At 41.2% G+C, this 12,449-nt stretch overlaps 1 protein-coding gene across 2 annotated transcripts in view; it reads right to left on the minus strand.

Moving 5' to 3' along the window:
• Window positions 1-10,271, minus strand: part of ephb6 (eph receptor B6) — a 45,221-nt gene extending 34,950 nt beyond the window's left edge. For both annotated transcript variants that reach the window (XM_072394067.1, XM_072394066.1), the window contains exon 1: window positions 10,180-10,271. In XM_072394067.1, the coding sequence (XP_072250168.1) occupies window positions 10,180-10,237 (58 nt within the window). In that variant the 5' untranslated portion in view covers window positions 10,238-10,271. The remainder of the gene's footprint in view (window positions 1-10,179) is intronic.
• Between the last annotated feature and the right edge of the window lie 2,178 nt (window positions 10,272-12,449).

Below are 12,449 nucleotides of genomic sequence, written 5' to 3' on the forward strand. Positions count from 1 at the left end.
TGACACATGGCAGCTTCCCACACAGAACTGAAGCCCTTGAATTTTCCATTAGCATTCCAAACTGTGGTGGCTGCTGCTCCTTCAGTCTGGCACAATCTGCACCACCGACTGAACACAGGCCAAAGTTTGTTGTGCACACAGAGGGGGCAAAAACATCAGACTTCAGGTTTTGATGCTTGCACAGATGGAGTTAATGGAGAAAAACACACACAGCACGAATCACCTAAAGAGCTGTAAACAGAGAGAGGAACTGTGAGAAGCTGGAACCATCATCCTCTCTTTACGGATTAGTTATTTTTCACATTGTTGTCATATTTTTGGGCTTCTGTTTCCATTTTGTGTCACACAATTGCAGGCTAGGGAGAAAGAGGCTTTTTTTTTTTTCTCTTTCTCTCCGACAACTGGACAAAGAGCGAAATAATAATATGTTGTTCATAATCAGAGCACATGCAGGAATGTGAAAAGACATCCTGGCCCACCAGAACAACCGTGACCTACAGAGATTGATCTATTTTTATGAGTTTCTTCCTCTGTCTCTCAAACACAGAGACACGCAATGAATCCCTGAGCCTGTCTTAATAATTCAAACAAACAACAAGATATCATTTGTGGCTTATGACATAAATCGCCCCCACCCCTCTGTTCTCCGAGCGTTCTCTGTACAGATCTTTTTAGGATTATACTCACAGATGGAGACCCCACAAATCTGTCCTCCAAGCCTTCATTCCCCAGTCTGTCTAGTCTGTTTTCACCCACTGGCTCGTCTTAATGTCAGTCTTACTAAAGTCACACAATTTTCATGGAAGTCCTCCAGGATTTGGGGTGATATGATTTGTATCAAGAGAAGAATACAAATGGAATGCAACAGTTTAGTTTTATGCAGCCACAGGCATCTGAACAAATAGTTTTGCGTGTTGTCTGGACAGTTTGGCGAGTGGAATTGCAGAAGCGGTGAGGATAAAAAACCCGCCAATGGGGGAAAGACTACATCTACCAAACCAGGATTTCATCAGTGACCTCTTGTGTTTGATTTAAGGGGGCAGGACCAGCTGTGTGTGGTGACATGCAAGTTTTTATTGGTTAAGCCTTTGTTTGATACAGTAATACATTTTGATTGCCCATAAACTTGTCTTGCATGAGCAACATACATTAGCATATCATGTACTGTGACCTAATTAAGTATCATCCTATTTACATCAGATAAGATACACACATAAATGGCGCAGATGTGTCATTTCAGATTCATTTAACTCTCCTCTTCAAGGCACAGTCATGCATAAGTAATACAACGCAAACACTTTTGACATTAATATTTATTCTGTCATATATTTATACTATAATATTTATATATAGGCTCCTACTGTTTTAATTCTTGTCATGGGGACAGACATGTACTGATACAAATGAGTTATTGGCATAGAGCAGTTTAACTTAATGATTATGCAAATTAATTCATTTCTGTCTCTTTATTGAAACATGTGAACAAAGTGAAATTATATTTGTATTCAGAGGTTCGACTGGGATCCTGCCTCTGTTAAATCTGGCTTAGAGAATTAATCCTAAATTAGTATTTGCAGATTTTATCTATGTTTTTGGTACTTATTTCTACTTTATTCTGTAGTTTGATTAAATATTACAGATGGCATCCTCGGCAAAGTAATGGCAACGCTCAGATCTTCCTGGTTACTCGAGTACTGAGCAAACTGACAGGGACTAAGGTCCTAACCGCACTTCTGCCACTTTTATGTTACAAACCTGTACATGGGGATTACACCGAGGTGCGTTTAAGGACCTTCATACGTTTCTCATTGTGTGACCTAAGCATGCTAAATAATTCACCACAACATCCTATGCTGCACACCTTTCAAGGATTAGCCTGAGCTGAGGAATCATAGCTCTTGTGTGTGCACAAGATTACCATGACCAGAAGGGAGGGACATTCAGTGGCAGGTCATTCAGGCAGGTCCACTTGGCGGTAAAAGCTGCTTTATTTAACTCATAGTCATACCTTCTACAGCATCTCTGTTAGAAGTCTGTCTGAGAGCAGAAACACTGTCCCTAACAGTTTGAAGAAGTGCTGAGTCTGCAATCTGAACTTGAGTGCTGTGTTAATGCACGGTGGCCTCTCGCTCCATCTCTGATCTTCACCCACTCTACTCGATACCTTTTCTACCTCCATCTTGTCCCTTGTCCCCTCTTTGCATGTGTTTGTATTATTCATCTGAAAAGTGACAGCAGCGTATGGTATCCCTGTACCTTAAATAAAGAAATCCGCTCTGCTCCATTATTGATGTTGGATCTGCTGTTTGTTTGAACGTGCTTGGATAACCAAGGCAAGAAAAGCAGGAGACAATAGAGTATAAACAGCACAGTTATGAAATGATAAGAAGATATGACCGTGCTTGTGCATATGAATGTGTTTCCTTTACCACTCCCGCTCCCCTCTTTCTGTCCATGCTGTGGGTGTAAATGCTATTCTCTCTTGTTGCAGATGTGGCCTGCATTAGTTTGGAGTGTTCACTTCAGCTGAATGACCCTCTCTCTTCTTCTCTCTCCAGCCATTCCTGTGCACCCAACACCTTTCCTCTCTGTGTGGCCATGCATGCACCGACACTCTCCAGCGCTAAGTGTAGTGCTGTCGTTCATGTCACGCCTCTTGACAGCAGAAGTACGCTACTTCACAGCACACTTTCCACAGCTCCTCCTGAAGCTGAGCAAAAAATGTTGCTGTTAATACTAAAGGGGGTGTGAGTGTGAGCCATGCCTTAACACAAAAGTAAATGAAGAGTACAAAGTCAAAGGGCTCACAGCTAACACCTACATGCACATACTCACAAAAAAGTTCCCACCGTGCCTGCAAGCATTTTGAGCAGCGGTGAGATTTAATCCTTTGTTCACTCATCCACCCATCCCCACCCATTCCTTATGTGCTCCAGATGCTCCCTCCCACAGACAGTCAGTCAAGGATGAGGTCTTTACTAAACCTTCATTATACACAACCACAGTGAGTGAAACGCAAAAACAGAGGGCGCGGGAGAAGGAGGAGGCTGGACGCGTGAGGAAAGAGGGGAATTAACGTGATTCCAGAAATAAGCATACACATGTCAGGGGAAGTTATCAAAAACTCTGCTGCGGTTAAGCTGAATGAAAGTGCAGCTGCAACAAGCAGCATTTAAGCCAGGTGAGATGACAGAGCAATCTCTGCCTTAAGCTGGTGAGCAGGCAGCAACAGGCACTGATAGGATGACATTTCACAAACCGACTGTCTTGATTACAAGACATTCTCTAAAGGCAGGTTAGGTTTCCTGCTGGGAGACAGATCTGTGAGAGCACATCTTAAAGGATGATTTACATCAAAGTTTAAATGTTATTTTCACATTTACACTCATCTGGACTATCGGCAGCTTGCAAACACTTTCTTCTTTACATATTTTTAAAGGTGTTTTAAAAACTTTGTTGAAGTAGTTTTAATGTATTGTTTTCTGTTGTTGTTGTTTTTTTTTAACTCCCTGTGTCATATTTTACTAACATTTATGCTGATATTTTGTCTTATGCTCCCTTTTTGTCCAGGACTCCCTGGAAGAAGAGATCTTGTATCTCTATGGGACCTTCCTGGCTGAACAAAGGAAATAAATAAATACATAAATTACACATTTGCTTCGAATAGATCTCCTCCTTTGTAGTTTTGTCAGGATTAGGCACCAAAAATCCATAAAGACGTTCAGGGATAAAAATACTTGTGTTTAGTATGTTATGGTTTGGGTTCAAATCAAGCAGCAGTGGAGCTGTGGAATTAAATGGTCACTTATGGCTGTCTCCAAAAGCAAGTCAAAACTCCATCATTATGGTCGAAAATCAACATATTGGCAGCGGGTAAATGACAAACTGAACATACGCTAAGATGACCATGACCTCCATCCTTTATACAGTCTTTAACTAATGCGCATCTTTTTACAAAATTATTTGAAGATTACCTTCTACAAAAAGCCTCTCCTTCATTTCTCTAATTACCACAGCGATGCATCTGGAAACAGTGACGCCACCAGCATACAACATTTTCTATGGTCTTGCTGTGTCCATTTCAAAAGCCGACGAATGCTGAAAGAATCCCACTAATGGAGTGGACACTGAGTGTTAGAAAGAAACAGAAAGAGGCCCTGACCAAAAGTCTGCATGTGACGAGTTGGAAGTGAGAATGGGTTGGCTGAACTGCTTTTTTTGATTAAACAAATGACATATTGATTGCTGAGCTTTGGAGGTGCTGGCAGGCACATTTTGTCTCTCAGCCAGGCTTGCAGTATACCCTTTGAAGTAAGCTCAACACAAAAACGGCAAGGCTGTAGGCTCTAGTTTCATGTCTTCATTACAGACATAAGAGTGGTGTCAATTTTCTTAACTAACTCACTGTATTTCCCTCCAGTCTTGAACGATTAGTTTCATCTGTCCGGGTACTCTTGCATCACTGTTCTAGCCTTTGATCAAAGGACTGAAATTTGAAAGTCAAGACTGGATGAAAAATATTTTTTTTGGATTTGGCACAACAGGATGATCCAGAGACATGTCCTCCCTCACACTCAACTTGTCATTAGAAGGGAGTCATCTGAACGTAGAGGAAATGTCCGATGAAAACTAAAAGGAGCAAAAAAAAAACAAAAAAACACAAAAATGTTGCATCTAAATGGAGTTCTCCTCTTGAAGTCATATAAAGTTTCCATAAAGAAAAAAACCTGCCACAAACACATTTTCATCTCACAGACTCTGCATTCAACAGCCACTGTGAAGAAGGAATGTAAATTTGTGAGATCAGTTTACTGAGTCTTTTCTCCGGAGTGAAGCTTCCATCAATCAGACTTTCCTTCGCTGTTTGGTGGGTGCCAACACGCAAACTGCCGAGCAGCAGCTTTTTAAAGTGAAATCCAAAACTAAAAACTACATTCCAGTGTCACAGCAGTCCACGTCACGTGTTCGTCTTTCAGTTACATTTTGGCTGCGACTCCGTGCCTGGCTGCACAGGCGTATTATCTGTGACGATATCTGTCACGACACAGACTGACTCAAAGCAGAGAGTCCTGGTTCATGGAGGCCTGAGGCCTGCAACCTCAGATACAGCAGAAGGCAGATGTGTGATTCTTTTTCAGGAAATGTGACCTAATGTCATTACAGTGCTCTCAACAGCCACAGAAAATTGTGTTGCTTTTAAAAATTACATGTGAGATCTAAAAATAAAGCCTGGTCACATATAAGTGTTGTAGTGTCAGTGATGGGGATGCTGCATTCTCCGCTTTCCATCAGCGTGAGCTCTGCAGCTCAGTGCACATAAGGGGAGGGATGGGCGGAGGAAGCTTTTCAGGGAGGCATCCGTTTCATTGCTCTCCTGCTGTGACAAGCATGCCATTTATTTTCTTATCACACTTTTACTAATTTATCATGTCTTGGAAGAGTGGCTTATTACACCAGGACAGGAAGGATAATCATTCCAATTAATACCCAGTTAAATGTGGGAACAAGTGATGGCAGGAAGGACGGCCCAGATGACCTTAAAGTGAGAATGTCAACACTCCGCCAAGTTTATTAAGCGTGCTGTGTTTGGAAGTACCAGCTTCCTTTCTGATTACATGCTAAGACCTTTGTTCAGAAAAGTGGACTAAAAACACACAATCTTTTTCTTTTCTCTATGTGAATTTTAATCATAAATCAGTTGCTTAAACCAAAGTTTTATTGCATTTCGTCCCTTATGGACTGCACCTTCTGTTGGTGCTAATGTGGCAAATATCAGTAGGATGGATCTTATATTTGACCAAGAAATTAAAAGTAATTAGAATATATACTGCTGGATGTGTTAATGTCTTGTCTATTAATCGCCTTCCTTTTTGAAAATGGATTGTTGATGCATGAATTGAAGCACGGACAGTACAAGTAGCAGCATTTATAAATACTACACCACAATGAAAAATCCTCCATTTCAAATTCTTTGAGTGGAAATACAGAAATACTTGCAGTATTATTTACTTGGTAAGAAGAATCCCCTCACAGGCTGAAAAATGGTCCCTAAAATGGATGTTTTATACAATTAGATCTGTGATAGTGAAGCACTGATGTATAGATAATTGTAACCCTGTAGAGTTACAGTGGTCCTTGAAAGTTTTTTTATGATTTTAATTCTACCTTTGTTGATGTTGGTTGGTTTCTCCGATGAATCGCTCACCTCAGATCTTTTCACAATATTTCCACCAGATTAAGGCCAAAACTTTGACTTCACTTTTCCAAAACACAGACTTTCTTCTTCACTAACTATTCTTCTGTTGAATTACTTGTAAGCTTAGGGCTATTGTGTTGCTGCATGACCCACTTTCTGCTTTGATTCAGTTCACTAACAGATGTTCTGATACTTTTTTAGAAATTCACTCACATGTTTCAGAACTCTTTGTTCCATAAAGAACTTATTGCACCATAAACCCAGATGCAGCAAAACCGGCCCAAACCATGATACAGCAACCACCATGTCTCAAAGATCAAAGACGGCAGCTCTCATTTACGCAAAAAAAGGAGTTGAAGGGTGAAGTTACCCTGGGTGATTGTGTGACTTCCATGTGGGATTTTCCAAACGTGATCTGTATTAGTTGACTCCTATGTGCAGGGTAACAGTCACTGATTTTTGTCCTTTTTACCACAATCTGTCTGACTGAACATTGGTGGCATCTAAACACTTTTGAGTTAGTTTTTAAATATTTAGGACCAGATGATGACATCTCCTATGTTTGATTACTATGATACATCTTCACAAATATTCAGGATGCGCAGATTGTGAAACTCTGGACCGATACTGATACAGATGTTAGAGATAATAAATTGACTGGTAGCCAGTATCGATAGCTTCTGTCATTTATTTTCTCTTTAATGCCAGATAAATGATGATATGTCAATTATAAAAAAAATAACTAACTATTTCAGCATGTCATCATTCTACTTTTCAGTTCTTTTGTATGTATAAAATGTATCAAAAACCTTTCTTTTAACTTAGTGACTTTTCAGTGCTTTTTGTGCCCCAAAAAATGAATTATAAATAAATCTGGTAACATTCAGGGAAGACACAGCAGATAAATATCAGTTACTTTGTGGCAATGTCCCAGTTGCAGTTAACAAAACTGAATATCAGCTGGTAAATCTGATATATCTGCTTCCCTGATAAATATCACTTTGTCCACAAAAACATTTGGAGGTGCCGGTTTATTTCTTGCAATTTATATCTAAATGCTAATAGAATATTTTTCTTTTACTGCAAATGTATCAGTGCAGAGTAAAAGCAGAGAAGCAGGAAAAACTCCACTAAAGTATCTCCACTTGTTGAGTCTTTGTATTTGCATTTTCATTTCCGGATAAACAAAACAAAACAACAACAAATTGTGGACAGTTTTTTCTACCTGCTGCTTTTTAATGAAAATCGTAGCAGGTTACTTTGTCAGTGCACGACTATAGTTTCCCCAATGATGCTGGGTTGACTCGTAGAAATGTATAGCTCGGTAAGCATGACTGTATCTCCACTCATCCATGACAGAAAACGCTGACAGAGCCTCAGGTGTGCCCCAAAGCAGGCCTCCCCTTCAGTGTTACGTCTTAATCCACTGTGAACAAAGAATTCCCAACGCACATCCAACAATTTAGAGGCCGGCCATGTAGCTTCACGTCTACAATGCATTAACACTTGGGCTGTGTGTAAGGTTTTTATGTCCTTACTAGTTTGTCTTTATGCAGAGCTGCACAGAGTTATCGTATATTGAAGGGATTTCAGTACCTTTTGTTCCTGTTTGAACTGGGGTTGTGAGAAATATTCAAGAGTTGGCCGTGTCTTACCTGCAGTAAACGGCACTCAGCACTCTCAGTTTGGAAAATCGGAAGCTTTCCCGATGTGTGACCTACGCTAATACCTACGAAGAAGGAGGCTATTGGTGAATTTTAGCCGTCTAAAATAACTCAAGCTATAAATATTTTGCTGTGGTTCAATTATGGCATTCACTCTAACCGTCATTAACATTTTGAGGTTTGAGATGTTTAAGATAGCACAAATTTCGCTCTTCTAATGGCCCCTTGCTTAACTTGGCTCATACGTGTTTGATTCTCTACTTCAGGAAAGACATTGACTACTTATAAGTACAACACACAAACCCATTTAAATTCAAAAAAGAAAAAAAGCCTTGTAAGTCAGAAGTGGCTCATCTAAACTGCAGTGCACTAATAACGACATAAAGCCAGACAGTAAACATATCAAAAACATCCTGTGACGTATGAACATGAAAAAGTCTACAGCCAAAGGTCTGCAGTTTCATAACAGAGGCTCAAAACACGGCTACATCTTGTGATGCATCAGCATATCACGTTCCATATCTTTTTTTTTACTGGCCACAAACACTTACAAGGACGGCAGAAGGCCCTCTGTGACTCTCAGAATACCTTCAATCACGAGATTGCTGTAGTTAGAAACTGGTCCTGCTCGTTGTTTCAGTCTGTGCATTTATCAAGTTTCCTATGCACTTGTGATTCCTATTTTTCTGCTGCACTTTCGCATTTGAATTAATGTCCACGTAAAATACACGTTACAAATAATCTACATGGTTACGACTTTTTTTACACATTTTTATAGTCATGCCTCATGATTTCCCCCTGTGAAAATCGTCTGACAGAAAACAGCCCAGGGATCCATAACCATCTCATATTTTACAGCCATGGATTATGACACCTCTACATTTTTGTGAACAAAATTGCTTCTTCTTTTCTTTTTTGGTGAGACTGGACATAACCTGCCAGTCAGTTCAGACATTACTGACTTCAATCAAAGCCAATGATCAGGCCAGATCCTCCCTTTATGACATAACCTGATGTTTCAGTTTAAATGGATTTATGAAGACGTTCATGCTATTAGGTTAATACTGTATTAAGCAGAGTTTCAACTATACAGAGTCAGTGGGCCAATAATACTGCGCAGCCTCTCCTCTGTCATTCTGTCTCATCTAAGTCCAAGCCATCTGTTACAAACACAGCACAAATCTGTGGCGTGAGACTAACATATACGTTAACCCTGTTATGTACTATTACTGACACACACCTCGCAGTAAAGCCAAAGAGAGATGAGTGCGAACAGGTGCAGCTCTTTCCAGCATGCAGATATGTCCTTTGAAAGTAATTGCGTGCCGACTGCTGAGACACTCTCTCTGGTGTTTGGGACAAGATGTAAAGCTATGTTTAGACACTTATTACTCCATACTGTACACATACTCATATATACACACATATATACATTGTATGAAAGCAGTTCGAGTCACTCATCAAATCATCACAGTTTTCTCTAGTCATCCCTCTCTGTTCTGACATATCACTTCATGGATGAAGTCTCACTTAACTATCCATCATTTTCGAATCTGTCAGTCTGTGTCTTTCTCACACACACTCACACAGTCACTTCTGCCGATTTTATGACACATAATGTGTCCAACTGACAAGAACAGCAGTTAGAGTTAACAGCATCGAGGAGAAAAAAGCATCCGTTAAGGATGTTGGAGAAAAAAAGAGGGCAGTTATAACCATCCTGAAGGGGGTAGAGGTCTCTGACTGTCACATCGATGAGATCATGAGTAACACAAGGGGGCAGGGGGGTCACCGTGCCCAAAGGCAAGGAGATTTGGGTTATGCAACTTATTATTCATTTGTCCATAGCCTTATTTCCATATTCTTTTGTTGCAGGAGCTTGAGAGGACCCGGCATGCACCTGGTACTTCCATGCCAACAAAGTCTTATCTGATCTTCTGCAACTTTAAAGTGTCTGCATGCATATTAACGGACACAGATGCACTGAGATACACAGAACTTAAACACACAAAGGGCTGTGTAACCAAGGGGAAAGGTGGTAATGATTCAGGGACTCCGAAGCTGCAGGTGGAGCTCTGGGGTTGTGCTGTTTGTGGCCTTGCATGCTATAGTTTCACACATTTTTGAAGTAACATTAATTCATAGATATCCACGTACACAGCGGACTATTGCAGAAGCATAGCATTCTTTACTCGTGGGCTCACTATAGGTACACAATGAGAGCTGCCATGCCCCAAACTCTCCATCACGCTATAACCATAAACACACATAAGTCACAGCTTTGCCGAGAACATTTTCAAGCAAAAGTTTGGTTCTTACCTTCCTCAGCTGAATTAGGCTGGAAAAACAGACAGAGAGACAGAAAGACACTCCACATCTCCACCACAGAATGACACTGACAGACAGAGAGGAAGGACAGAGCATGAAAGAGAGAGAAAGAGGGAGATGGAGTATGAGTGTGTGACAGAGCGAGAGGTGGGGGGTGGGAGGGGGAGGAGTCTGTTTGCTCCCTTTCTCTGAGAGAAAGAGGGAGGAAGAGGCGATTGGGGAGGGGGAGATGGATGAATGGATGAGGGAAGGAGAAAAAATATTTACAGAGCAGCACTTACAATAAGTACGCTGCCAAGCAAAGAGGTGAACAAAACACTGTTGTCACAGAGACAGGAGGAGACGAAGACATCAGAAAGCGTGAGAGGAAGAGTTTTTTTTTGACAGACAAAGACAGAGAGTGAAAGCAAGGAAGAGAGGCAGGAGACAGAATGAGGTAGAACAATTAATACAAGTTTGTCTGGTCCTTAAAACAACTGTCTAGACATGTCTAACAGCATCCATTCCAGTGCTCCTCTAACACCGCCTTACAGATTGTGGCATCCCTCACATGTCTGGACGCTGCACTAACTTGCATTTTTTAGGCTGTGGCATGTGAAAACTGGCAAACTTCTTTCTTGCTGTTTGACTTGAACATTCTCATTTCTACCTTCATAGAAAATTAATATAATTCAGACACATTTTTGGATGTTCTCCATCTTCCATGTGGCTTCCCTCTTCCTAACAACCCCCTCCTTTATCCCCCTGTCTCTCAGCCGCACTCTTTGCCTCTCAGGACAGCTCTCCAGACAGTATGTAGACATGCGCTTACAGCACTCACACATTCATACACAGAGAGCTGGAAACCCCTTCTGGTCTGTGCACGCCACTCACTGGTCAGCCTGCAGTACTGCAGAGTGTTGATGGGTTTTCATGCTCCAGTTCACGGCGATCAGTCAGACCGCTGTATCCTCCAACGGCGAGATGTATTACGTTAGTTTGACATAGTTAGATGGCCCCATTCCCAGCCAGCCAGGGGCCTTTTACCCATGGCTATGAGCACTGAAGGGCTGAGGTACTGAGGAAATGTAGTGTAGCTTATCTTTTGTTCGGCCTGACGTGTCCTGTGAAGTCAAAAGAAGAGAATCTGTAATAAGAAAGCAGCAAGAGTAATAAGAATATAGATGTGCATATAGAAATGTGTAAAAAAAATTTATAAGTTTAAATACAAAGATAAATTAAAAGTAATCAGTAATTTTTCCATATTCTTTGATCTACTGCTTTTGCACTGCACCTTGCCTTTTCTGCCTTTTTTAAGTTTTGTGAGGATTGTAGCTTTTGGCCTCATTCTGACATCTGCTCCTCACATTTTAAATAACAAAATTAATAAGTAAATTAGAGAAGTTGCAGATATGTGGGAGAAAATGAGGAGAAAAGGGATCACAATTAAAATACACACAAATTGTCAAATATTAAGAAAAAAATATGGAAATTCAAATTCAACAAATATGTTTTAATATTTAAAAAAAATACCAAATTGATTTAGAAATAATGAAAATGCTAAACATTCTTTTGCGTTTTTCCATTTAGCTTCATCTATTAAAATGATTTGTATTATATATGTGTATAATATAATATATGTGCTGTATACTGTCAGTTACCAGAGAGGGATTTAGGACGCAGATGCAGGGTCGTGGTTTCAAGAGGGTTTTATTATAATTAAACACAAGACAAGATCGCGGCAGTGCAGGGCGCTCTCCCGGCAGTGCAGGGCGCTCTCCCGGCAGTGCAGGGCGCTCTCCCGGCAGTGCAGGGCGCTCTCCCGGCAGTGCAGGGCGCTCTCCCGGCAGTGCAGGGCGCTCTCCCGGCAGTGCAGGGCGCTCTCCCGGCAGTGCAGGGCGCTCTCCCGGCAGTGCAGGGCGCTCTCCCGGCAGTGCAGGGCGCTCTCCCGGCAGTGCAGGGCGCTCTCCCGGCAGTGCAGGGCGCTCTCCCGGCAGTGCAAAGGAGAAGGCTATAAAACGCCTAAGCGCTCTCCTCTGTAACTAAAGGAGAGGAGGAGCGCGGCTATGAAAGTTCACAAACTTCTCTCCACAACGGGAGGAAAACCAAAAGCTATGAAAACTTAAAGCAAAGTCACGCTCTCAAAGTGAGGCGGAATAAAACAAACGCGCACTCTTTCAAAACAGAGGCTCTATGAAACTTTAACTTAAAGACTTTGAATGGTTACAACGAAAAATCACTCCGTAAAAATGGAGGAAAAACAAAGGCTATGAAACTTACCG

This window comes from Leuresthes tenuis, unplaced genomic scaffold (assembly GCF_036924035.1).
Source record: "Leuresthes tenuis unplaced genomic scaffold, fLeuTen1.0.hap1 SCAF_10, whole genome shotgun sequence".
NCBI lineage: Eukaryota > Metazoa > Chordata > Actinopteri > Atheriniformes > Atherinopsidae > Leuresthes > Leuresthes tenuis.